Raw genomic sequence first — 12,800 nt, 5'->3', positions numbered from 1 at the left:
AAGATGCCATCATTTTCTTTCTACAGTAGAAAATACACTGACCTTTCATTCATGGTAATCATGTCTCAAGTGTCCTGTGAAAAGAAAATAAAGCAGTAACATGTCATTTATCTGAAGGTCACTTATCCTGCAAACTCAGCAGTGTGGAGCATCAGTTTTAATGGGAGAGGCCCATAAAAACAGAAAGAGATGTTTATATATTTTCTGATTTGACTTGATTTAACAAAATACTTGATTTGACTATTCACCAAAGAAGCATGTGATATTTAATTCAATATTTTTTACCGTTACAGTAATAATTTTATAAAGCTTGCCAAGCTTTCTAACTATGAATAAATTAAAATTAATCAAAATTAGGAAGCTCTTGAGTTAGCCACAGTGATCACAGAGGAAGTTTTAAGAACAATCTGAAATCAATGGAAGAAATAGGTAAAACTTAAAATACAGAAAAACAAGCGCTCTAAAATTATAGCAAAAAGACTTCCTGATCAATTTTGCAAACATCAAAACTGTTCAAATCTTCCATGATGTCATTCTAAATACATATAAGTGAAAGAACAAGTATTACCAAACCAAAATTATCATAATTTTTAAAAAAGAGAGAGAAAGAACATTTTCCATTGACTAGAAATGAAGTAATACCTATACTAGATATTCTGGGCTAGGTCAGGTAATAAAAGGGCTGGTGGAATGGAGCTTTTCAATGTAATAGAATCTGTAATTTATTTTAAGGATGCTTATAAAGCGTGTATTAAGGCAAACTATAACATTATAATATAGTATATTATAATACAATTTGAAAGAAGAATGAGTTTTTGTTGACTAGGAACTCAAGCAGGATCTCTTATACACAAAGCAGATTTAGAATTATACAATGTATTTGATGAAATAAATCCAGAAAATAATTAACCACATGGAGTCAGAATCTAATAGTATATGAATCATGTGGAGCCTATCTTAGGAGGCTTGTATAATAAAAAGCCAATGCTCAGCATCTTTACGACAATTATGTATTCCTTGGGTTGGTAATAAAGGAATATCTGCCTGAAGATGACCTTGCAACCAAGAATTACAAAGTATTAAGGAAACCAAAATAATGAAAGAATAACACAAACTGAGCAAAATAAAGAGTTATAATTCAGGACCTAGAAAAATGTGGAACCTGAAAACTTTAAAATGATCAATTTAATGTCTTCTACAGAGAAACAAAGTGAAAGCAACCAAAAAAGAATAAAAAGTTATGACACAGAGTTGACGGCTATTAAACAAGGAATAGTTTAGTAGATTTACTACCGAGGTGACTTGGAGAGACCTGAGAAGCAAAATAGTGAGCTGTAAAATCAGTGGAAACTTCCTGGGGTACAGAGTACCCAGAAAAAAATGTAAAACAAAGTTAAATAACCTTAGAAATAGTAGGGTAATAACACAAATAAAGTTGAAACAATGACAACAGTTGGGAGATGGAATATTACAGAGGAAAGTGTAACTATGCTAAAATTTTTGACTCCTCCCAAAGATAGGCCTACCCAATATATTTGTTAGGGTGAAAAAACTTAATGCCTTTGTGAATAAAAATGTAAAGAAATCCCAAAGAAGGAGAAAAGGAGGTAAGGGGGGGAGAAGCAGGAAGATGAGCAAGAGGAAGACATATTAAGAATTAGACTAAACTTATAAACCTATGGAAAATAAAAATGAAACAAAGAACAAAAGCATCAAAGACATTATTTTTAAAAGAAAGGACAAAAAAAAAAAAAAAAAAAAAAAAACTCCACCACCACCAACAACAAAGAAAAAGCTTTATCAATATTAAAAAGAAAACAAAAACCCATACTAAGATGGCAAAAATAATTTAAAGTATATTATTGATCAAAAGAAGTACATTTGAGTTGAAACTATCATTAAAAAGCATAAATTATAAATAGATTTTTTTTAAATTTAGCTGATATCTGTTTACATAGGGCAAGTTTAAAAGGCAAAAAAATTAAAACAAAAGAATATAAACATGTAATGTTTTAAAAATGATTCAGTAAGTATGTTAAAGAAGTCAGGGTTCCTGTTACTTGTGAAGATCTACCCAGCCATAGATGGTCAAGGTTTTGAAGACAAAAAAGTAAACTTGTATCTTGCTTAAAGCAGTTATTTCTGTTTTCTACCACTTGTTGCTAAATATTCTTATAACCAGTAGGTATTATGAGATATAAACATGATTAATTTCAGAATAACATTGCAAAAGTGCCATGAAGCTTAACCCAAACTCTTCCAGAATCGATTATCCATTTGAGTTTCGTGTGTGTGTGTGTGTGTGTGTGTGTGTGTGTGTATAAAATTTCTCTTCCTGGTCTAAAGGCAATATCTAAATCCATTAAGATTATTATTATTATCATCAACTGCATACTTTGAGGCATTTAATTATTAGCACTCTTGTCACAAAGAAGAGAATTTTACTTTTGGTATGTAGAATAATGGCTTACCCAAAGACGTCCACACTTTAATCTCTGGAACCTGTGAATATGTTGTTGACAGAAGAGAATTAGGTTTGCAGGTAGAACTAAGGGTGAAGCAGTTAACCTTTAGATAAAAATGTTACCTTAGAATATCTCACTGTGACCAGATAATCACAATGGTCCATAAGAGTGGAAAAGGAAGGCAGAAAAAGAGAATTGATAGCAGAAACAGGGAAGATTGCCATTTGAGATAAAGTTTATTGTTCTAGTTCTTTCCTCAGACCTGACAGTAGCTCCCCTATTTTATTTTGTAATATATGGCTATATTCTTACAATGTATCCCCAAAACCGACTCCTTTTGTTTCAGAGCACTCAAGTAGAGTTCTGTTATATGATTGTGAATAATTTTGCACTTTTACATGATCTAAAGAAAAAAATAAGAATATAAATGGACCAACGGGGAGAAAGCATTTAGAAAAAAAATATATGAGAAACAACTTGAATCAAGAATATATAAAGTACCCTTACAATGAACAATTTAAAAAATACATAAAAATGGGCAAAGAATTAAATAGACAATTCAAAAGAAGTTGTATGAATAGCCAAGAAGCACATAAAGATTCATGATATATTTAGTTATCAGAGAAATGCAAATTAAACCACAGTGTGATACCATCACACACCAAAAAGAAAAGCTAAACTAAAAATGACTGTCAATTCCATATGCTGGCAAAAATGTGCAGTAATTGAAACTTTGATACAATGATGGCAAGAATGTAAAAATAATAAAACACTCAGATAAGAAGTTTGGCAGTTTCTTGTCATCTTAAACATATACTAAAATAGAACCTCAAATTCTACTCTCAAGAATAATGAAAATTAAGTCTCAACAAAAGCAAACTAATAAGCTAACTTATATAGGAATGTCCAAGAAGACATTATTCATACTAGCCCCAAATTGGATATAACTCAAATATCCATCAACCAGAAAGTGGATATAAAAAAACTATATTCTTAAAATAGAATACCATCAAAAAATAAAAAGGGAAGAACTGGTGATAATTGCCACAAGAGACAAATATAAAATTTATCCTGGACAAAAGCAGACAGACATAAAAAGAGTATACTATATGATTCCCTTTCTAATGAAATTCTGAAACTGGAAAATATAATCTGTGGTGAAAGAAATTCATAACAATGGCAGCCTCAGGGGGAGGGAACTGTTTATGGTAATAAAATGTTCTCTCTCCATCTTCATAAGGGTGTGAGTTACATAGGTGCTACTTGTCAAAACTCAGTGTGTTGTACACTTAAAATTTGCAGATCACTAAATATATATCTTATGTCAAAAACAAAATGGACTAGAAAGAAGTGAACTCTATTCTTCTTTACAGCCCCCCAAAGTTTCCTTCTTACAAAATGGGAATTTGAGTAATCATAAAAACAAATTTTCCCACTTATGTACTAAATTTTAATACATATGGGGTGTGTGCATGTGTGTAAGAAACACAACCGTTTAAAATATGTGTCTGTCCAGGTATATTTGCTGTGTGACTGATTAATATCTGAGCACACAGGATTTATCATATGATCAAAGTACTACTTGCTTTTTCGTGATTTGGAGAGAAAATATCGGGCATTAAATAGCTCTGTAGCTGTACAAAAAAAAGTCCTCTAAGTCAGTATTTTTTAAATCTCCCTAGATGATACTAATTGACAAGTTGGAACTCACTGATTTTATTCACTACCTCTAAAATAAACTGAAGGAGATAAACCCTTGAAGTGTATCACTTTGACAACAACATTTGACAGAAGTAGAGAAGCAACACAGCTAGTTTCAGAGAATTCCAAAGGAAATGAAGGAAGACTTGGGTGCAAATATCTACAGGACATTCTATAGTCGTTTTTCATTTTAATTGCTTAGAATTACTTGGTATGGATTCACACACATTATATACTGGAGATGCAAGTCTTTCCCTTTAGAGGTCTAACCCCATATACTTGTGAGCAAGGTAAGGCAGTAGTAGAGTAATTTGTCCATGAAACTAAATCATATTCTCTGAGAGGATATCAGAAAATTAGGGGATATTTTTATCATACTCTATTTCCTATGTAATTATTCCATAATTACAGAAGATTTTTTCAGAAATCAGAAAATTTTTAAAAATTTTAATTCAGATAAAGATTCAGTTTTTTAAAAGATTTTATTTATTTATTCTTGAGAGACATACAGAGAGAGGCAGAGACATAGTGGAGGGAGAAGCAGGCTCCTCACAGGAAGCCCGATGTGGGACTCGATTCCCAGACCAAAGGCAGACACTCAACTGCTGAGCCACCCAGGCACCCCTCAGATGAAGATTTAGAGCTGAATCATTTAAAGGGTAAATATAAATAATGCATGAAAGTTAGACCAACATGTACCCGCTCTGCTCTCTGCTTCCATGAGTTTGACTATTTTAGATTTCTCATAAAACAGGAATCATGCAGTATTTGTCTTCCTGTGTCTGACTTATTTCACATAGCATAATGTCTTCCCAGTCCTTCTGTGTTATCACAAAAGGCAAAATTTCCTTCTTTTTTCAAGTCTGAATAAAATTCCACTGTATGTGTATACCACATTTTCTTTATCCATTCATCTGTTGATGGATCGATTTCATTTGTTTTTATATCTTGGCTATTGAGGATAATGCTTCAATAAACATGGGAAAGCAGATATCTCTTTGAGATCTCGATTTCAATTCTTTTGGATATATACCCAAAAGTGAGATTGCAAGATCATATGGTAGTTCTACTTTTCATTTTTGGGGGAATCTCCATACTGTTTTCCATAGTGGCTGCCTCAATTTACATCCTCATCAACAATGTACAAAGATTCCCTTGACTAACATCCTCACCAAAAATTCTTTTTTTTTTCTTTTTTAAAGATTGATTTATTTTATTTTAGAGAGAAACAGAGAGAGGAAGAGACAGCATGGGCACTTGTGTGGGGGGAGGGGCAGAAGGAGAGGGAGCTTCAAAGTATATCCCTCAAATATTAATCAGTTACAAAGAGAATAACAGTACCCTTACAATGGAGAAAACTGGCAGACAACATCCTATTCAAGTGCTTATGATTAATATCATCAATAATAACACATAGCAACATTACATACTCCCTAAAATTACCTACTGAGGAAGATGCTATATCATTTCTGTGGTATTCTCACCAAAAATGTATAACCTCAATTTAACCATGAGAAAACATTAGACAATGCCAAATTGAATAATAATCCCAAATTATTCTACAAAATAATTAAGTAATACTCATAAAAATGTCATGAAAAATAAGGGAAGACTGAAGAACCATAATGGATCAGAAAAGACTAAAAATAAAATAAAATAAAATAAAATAAAATAAAATAAAATAAAATAAAATAAAATAATAAAATAAAATGAAATGAAATAAAATAAAATAAAATAATAAAATAAAATGAAATGAAATAAAATAAAATAAAATAAAAATAAAATAAAAAATGAAAAATGAAAAAAAAAAAAGAAGAGACTAAAAGGACACAACAATTCCATGCAATGCAGATTTTAGATCGCATTCTAGTACAGAAAAATGACATTATGGACTAAAACTACTGGTGAGCAGCTAGCAAGGTCTTTAGTTTAGTTAATAATATTATATCAACATTAATATCCTGATCATAATATTTGTACTTGGTTATGTAAGGTGTTAACATTTGGAGAAGCTGGATGAAGGGTATATATGAATGCCATGAACAGTGTTTGCAAATTTTCTGTAAATCTACAATAATTTTATTTTATTTTAATTTTTTAAAAAAGATTTTATTTATTTATTCATGAGAGACACAGAAAGAGAGAGAGAGGAAGAGAGAGAGAGAGGCAGAGACACAGGCTCCATGTAGGGAGCCCGACGTGGGACTTGATCCCGGGTCTCCAAGATCACGCCCTGGGCTGAAGGCGGCGTTAAACCACTCAGCCACTCAGGCAGCCCTAAATCTACAAGAATTTTAAAGCTCTTTTTTAAAACTAATCATAGAACCATCTAGGATCCAACAATGTCTCCTCTGGATCCCCACAGCATTTATGCTACATCTTTTCTTCCCAGCTTATATGTCAACTCAGCATATCCCTATTTCCCACTTTAAAGTTATGTAGCATAAAAAAAAATAAATAAATAAATAAATAAATAAATAAAAATTAAAAAAAATAAAGTTATGTAGCATAGAATAGAAGAATGGCCAATCTTATTTTTCTTGGAAACAGAAAGCTTTTATCTGTTGTTCTGTAGATGATTCCACTTTGGAGGGGCATACTGCTGCTCAGGCTGATAAAAACATCTTGAGAGTTCCACCTCCCAAACCTGACACGTTTGTGTAGTTCTCTAATTCCCCACCTCTCACCCTCTAAATACGTGAACCCCCTATTCACTCCGACACACATGAAAATGAAGTGGTTGTGGAGTTGCTGGAATTTGTTACTCTCTGTAGAAAAAAAAAAAACAAAAAACCATCATATATTACTGGTCTAAAACAAAAATTCTCACAATGAAGCCTAAGTCTGGCTAGAAAGCCCCTGAAGTCAAATGTGTTCAACAGTTCAACAAACAAAAGACTAAGTAGATTCCATATAAGTCAATGAAGATCTGCCTGAGGAAATTACTGCCTTCAATAGGAGCAGCTGTGGTCCTTGAAAATGCATCCTGTCTCTACTAATATATCTAAAGCAAAGCCTACCATACTTGAAGTTTTCCATCACTTCCCCAAGCCATATCCACAATGAGCTGAAAATGATCACAACCTTCTCTAAATTTTGTTGAAATGATTTGTCCCTGTGACAGCAGGTTTCAAACGCTGCTTTGAAATATCATTACTTATGAAATTATCTCCTCTGGATATCTAGAACATAAGCTTCTTGAGAACAGTCCCATGTCTTAATCATTTCTGCTTCCTCATAATAACCAGTGTCATACCAGAAACCACGGAAGTATTTGAGGAATCATTTATTTTGGTTTTCAGTTGAAGTTATAATAAGTTAGAATTCAAGTATTAGCTTAAAAATTCCACTCTAATTATAGGGCACTAAAGACAATTTTGTGTCTGTTTTGAAAATTTCTTTGAGATCTTTCTCAGTTTAAAGGGTTATGAAAAGCAGTCCTCCACACACTGAGTGAGAACAGAAACTCTCTTCTGACATACTTCACTGAACAAAACTGGAACACAGGTCAATTAGCTCATTCTATTCCATGTAGACGGAATGAAAGGCCAAACAGACTTTCCCAATCAGAACAACCAAAAGTAAACCGTGGGTGACACATTATACCCAAATAAAAGACCACCTATCAGTACAGATTTTGTTCTTCAGATCTTTTAATACTGAAGGCCTTGTGGTGATTTACAGGGAAGATTACATTTTCATGAAAAGAAAATTATATAAATATAAATCCTGAAACCAAAGAACGGTGGAGAGTAGTATCCCCTTTGGGGTTAATATGTGGGAGGGTGGGAGATAGGAGAAAGGGGCAAGTACCAAGGCCAAGAGTGACTTCTTTGATAAATAGTCACCTCTTAACTGCAGTAAACAAGTATTTCCATATGAGTAACACACATTAAGCATTAAACATGCATATAATTTTTCTAGATTTCTGTGATGCTCTATACACATTATTCAACTGCTAACATCATTAATGATCAACTAGCCAGAAGAAAAAAGAATTCCTACACTAAAATGAGTAGTAACTAATACACAGTTAAGGCTTCTTGAGATAAACTACTGAGGCTTTCTTGAGTACAAAAGCAATTTAAAAAAAAAAAAAGCAAATTTATTTTTAAAAATTAATTTAAAATCCACTAAAATGCTCTGAAAATTTTGGCAACTTTATAAAACAAATATTTGCACAGTACCAAGCCTGGATGCTATGTGAATGATGCTCAAGAGAAAATGATACCCAGCGTTTAAAAAGGAATTTCTCTGGTATAGGAATTCTAGTTATACTGTTAAGTGATTTTTAAACTTTTAATAATTGACATGTCCTTGATGCTAGACAGTTCCTAAAATTGTTTTGATTCCTTTTATTTTCTTCCTAACATACACAAGGAATAAACCAAGTTTTACTAAGCAGGATTTGGAAGATATCCAGTCCCAAGCAGAGGGGATAGTCCAATTTTTACCTATAGGCTGTGTATAATTATTCAAATAAATTGCCTTTGATTTTGAGATATTCTAAATGAAACCCATAGTAGGGTAGGCTTAAAGTAAAAGTTAAGTAAATGAGCATAACAGAAAATTTATCTTTGTCAAATTTTGCTATTTTTCATTATTAATATAAAAACTTTACAACAATAAATTTTAAAATATCAATTTATAACTAATTGTATGATTGGTGATGTCCTTGTCAGGTGCAAAAGGAAAGCTTTAAAACCAAGGGGAACCCAGGAAGAAAAATAGATAAAATATGGCCAAGCTGGGATCAGGTCAGTAAATAAATTGTTTCTTCATCTTTATTTTATACTATAAAAACCACAGGTTTTGAGGAAAAGAGTATGGTGGGTAATAGGTCAAAATGAAAATATACTGACTAATAATGTAAGACGTTATAAGCCAAAGTTATATTTCCTTAGTCTATAACTGTTCTTCCAAATTTGAAGAATATAGCTTAAATGGCTTCTCACATTCTTTCTGAACATTCTTGCATAGCTTTTGCTCCTTGTTGGCTTTGTTTTGCCTATCCTTACTATTACTTGTATTTTTAATATTTGAAAAGTCCTGAAATTAATTATAAAGTTAGCATTATCTGGATAGTGACTTGAGGTGTTCAGAGGAAAGATAGTTTAAAAACTAGCAACTACTGAAAGTATTGGGAAGAAGATGGTTTTCCCTGCATGCTATGCCTCAAAGACAGTAACTACCCAGTTTCTCCTTGAAAAATTAGGGGAACTTAGTATAATTGGCCTACCACAAAAAGATGCTTATTCTGTGATTTCTGACTCATTGTGGTGCCTGAAATTACCATCATTACTTATGCTTAGAGTATAGGAAGCTGAGGGTTATTTTACAAATAACTGTCAGGGTGTCCAGCTGGCTCAATCACTAAAGCATGTGGATCTTGATCTTGATGTCATGAGTTTGAGCCCTACATTGGGTGTAGAGATTACTAAAATAAACTTAAAAAAATACTGTCAAAAATATAAAGTGTGCCAGACACTGTTAAGCAGGCAAAGAAGATTTTAATCAGTTTACTGCAATAGAGAAGAGAGCCTGAACTCAACTTCACTGAAGCAAGACAGAAGGGATTTTAAGTGCTTAGTGAGCTAGTGGAAAGGTACTTAGAGGACTTCGGTGGAAGGGTTGATCAATAGGGTGTTGAGTAATCCTTAAGTTTGCAAATGTTTTTCTCTGTGATTAAGTCATTTGAATTTGATAATTGGTACCCATCTTCTCATAGAGACTGAGAAACAGGGGCACTATCTTTCCTGATGATTACATTTCAAAGGGATGATTCTCAGGCTCTTGATAAAGACAGTTTCTGGTTGGAAAACTGTCCAGAGGCTGGGAGAATATTTATATACATTTGAAAGTGGCAGAGAAAAAACTTACACTTGCAATTTTCTGAAGTAAATGCTCTGTGAAAAGGGAGGTCAGGGGCCAACAGTCAGAAAAATAAAACTTGGCTAAAGTTTAGGAAGCTGAAGGAAACAGTAACACCATCTTAGTCAATACAAATAAAACCTCTGTGAGAGGTCAAAATGAAGCATTATTATCTAGGATGGTGCAATATCATCAAAAGATGATATTTATTGCCGCCAACTATAAATATCTCCCACTCAAATCACTGCTTACTAGAGGAAGTTCACTGAATCTCAGAGCAACACTGAAAAGAATCTTTGGGGTTACCTGCAGGCTGAGGTGGACCTTTTGACCTACATGGGATTCCCAGCAGATAGTGGCCTTATTATCTTCCTTAACATGAGAATAAAGGCAGATCAGTAATAGAGCAAAATGAAACATGGATTCCAGCACCAACTGAACTAAAACAAAACTACTCTAATTGCTTTCCAGGCTGAAGAAAACCTGTCAAAGTAGGCTCTTTGTAGAGGCTTATACCATACTTTGTGTCCCTGGCATCTTCTAACTTTTAAAGCAGTCCAGAGTAAGCATACGATGGGATACAATATATTTAAAAGAGAAGCACTGTGATGGTTAAATTTTTGTGTCAATTTTGCTGGGACTCAGTGCCCAAATATTTGTTTAAACATTATTCTGGTATTTCTGTGATGGTGTTTATATAAGGCTTACATTAAAATTGGTAGATTTTTAATAAATCAAATTGCTCTCCATAATGTGGATGGGCCTCATCCAATCAGTTGAAGGCATGAATAAAACAACTTCCTCGGGATCCCTGGGTGGCGCAGCGGTTTGGCGCCTGCCTTTGGCCCAGGGCGCGATCCTGGAGACCCAGGATCGAATCCCACGTCAGGCTCCCGGTGCATGGAGCCTGCTTCTCCCTCTGCCTGTGTCTCTGCCTCTCTCTCTCTCTCTCTCTCTGACTATCATAAATAAATAAAAATTAAAAAAAAAAAAAACAACAACTTCCTCATCACCAAGAAGGAATTCTGCAGCCTGATGGTCTTTGGACTTGAACTGCAGCATCACCTCTTTCCTGGGTCTCTAGCCTGGCCCACTCTACAAATTTTAGACTTGCCAGCCTCCATAAATGTGTGAGTTATTTCCCTAAAATAAATGTATAAGTTCTATCAAGAGAAATTCTGTTTCTCTGAAGAACTCTGATTAATATAAGCACTATCGGAAACACAGCCTCAGTGTTAGGGGCCCTGTTATTTGATGCTGAGATATGAGATGACTGACCTTCTTCATGACAAAGAAGACTCTGTCAAGATCAGAATAAAAATTTTGATTAGAGATCATCACAAATTGCTACAGAGTTGGTGAAAAGAGAAAAGACATCTAGCTTCCTTTATTTTGGACACACCATTCCTCTGACAGTATTTCATATTGTACATTTAGCAGATGAATAGTAAATGATAATGAATAACAAACATTTCACTGAGGTACCTATAAGTAGACAAGTCAGTTTTTCAACCCCAATATAATTGACATTTTGGGCCAGATAATTCTTTGGGGTGGGTACCTCTCCTGTGCATTATAGAATGTTGAGCAGCATCTCTGGCCCCTCCCCAATATATGCTAGTAGCATTCCCCAAATTGTGATAATCAAAACATCTTCAGATGTTGCTAGATCACCCTTGGCTGGCAGCAACTGGCCTAGACCAAGCTGCAATCTTAGTCTGCTCAGGCTTCCATCAAAAAGTATCACTGGGTGGGTGGCTTAAACAACAGAAATAAGAGTTCTTGAAGCTTGAGGTCTGAGACCAGGGTGCCAGCATGGTCAGTTTCTAGTTGTTCTCAAGAGACAGACAGAGAGAGAGAGAGAGAGAGAGAGAGAGGGAGAGAAGGAGATGTAGAGGTAGGTTGGTAGGTAGGTAGGTAGAGGTAGGAGAGGAGTGGTGAGGGAGAGGGAGAGAAAGGGAGAAAGAATTTTTTTTGGTGTCTCTTCTAATGGGGGCAATAATCCCACCACGAAGGTCATCCTAATGGCATCATCTCAACCAATTTATCTTCCAAAGTCCAATTTCCAAATACTGTCACTTTGAGTGTGGGAATTTCAACATATAAATTTGGGGGGATATAATGTAGTCCATAGTAGCTGCCCTTTCAAAATTTGAAAGCATTTGGAATCTCATATTTAATGCTAATTTTTATTCAAATTATTATTATGTCAATATTTCTTTCTAATATAAAAATAGGGGCACCTGGGTGGCTCAGTAGTTTAAGCATCTGCCTTCATCTCGGGTCATGATCCCAGGGTCCTGGGATGGAGCCCTCCCTTGGGCTCCCTGATCAGCAATGAGCCCACTTCTCCCTCTCCTCCCTGTTTGTGCTCTCCCTCATTAACTCTGTCTCTCCCTCTCTCAAATAAATAAATATTTTAAAAAATAAAAATAACTAAAATAATGAGGATTCTTTAATAAAATACTCAAGAAAATGAAAACAAACAAACAAACAAACAAACAAAAAAAACCACACACAATCCACCAGATTTGTCTTGGGCCTCCCTTCATACTAACTCCAGGAAGACAAGTCCCCAGTTCAAGAATCACAGGCATATATAACGTGAACTAAAGATCAGGATCTTACTATGCACTTTTTTGCTATTATTACTTCCAGAATTAGAAATGCCTTTGCCAAAAAAATAGACTAGAACCTGTGAATTTCTAAAAAAAAAAAAAAAAAAAATTGGGTGTAGAGACTTTGAGTGATTCATTATTTTAA

At 34.1% G+C, this 12,800-nt stretch overlaps 1 protein-coding gene across 19 annotated transcripts in view; it reads left to right on the top strand.

Annotated features, from left to right (window-relative positions):
- LOC144324186 (uncharacterized) overlaps nt 1-12,800 on the top strand; it is a 364,643-nt gene that overhangs the window by 341,337 nt on the left and 10,506 nt on the right. For all 19 annotated transcript variants that reach the window (XR_013389617.1, XR_013389628.1, XR_013389627.1 and 16 more), the window contains one exon: nt 8,849-8,923. Coding sequence is in view for 2 of the 19 variants with exons in the window: in XM_077915462.1 (XP_077771588.1) it covers nt 8,849-8,923 (75 nt within the window). In the remaining 17 variants the exon portion in view is untranslated. The remainder of the gene's footprint in view (nt 1-8,848; nt 8,924-12,800) is intronic.

The sequence above is a fragment of the Canis aureus genome, chromosome 11, assembly GCF_053574225.1.
Source record: "Canis aureus isolate CA01 chromosome 11, VMU_Caureus_v.1.0, whole genome shotgun sequence".
In the NCBI taxonomy this organism is placed as follows: Eukaryota; Metazoa; Chordata; class Mammalia; order Carnivora; family Canidae; genus Canis; species Canis aureus.
The sequence above is the reverse complement of the archived record's forward strand: the minus strand, read 5'-3'. Positions and strand labels throughout refer to the sequence as shown.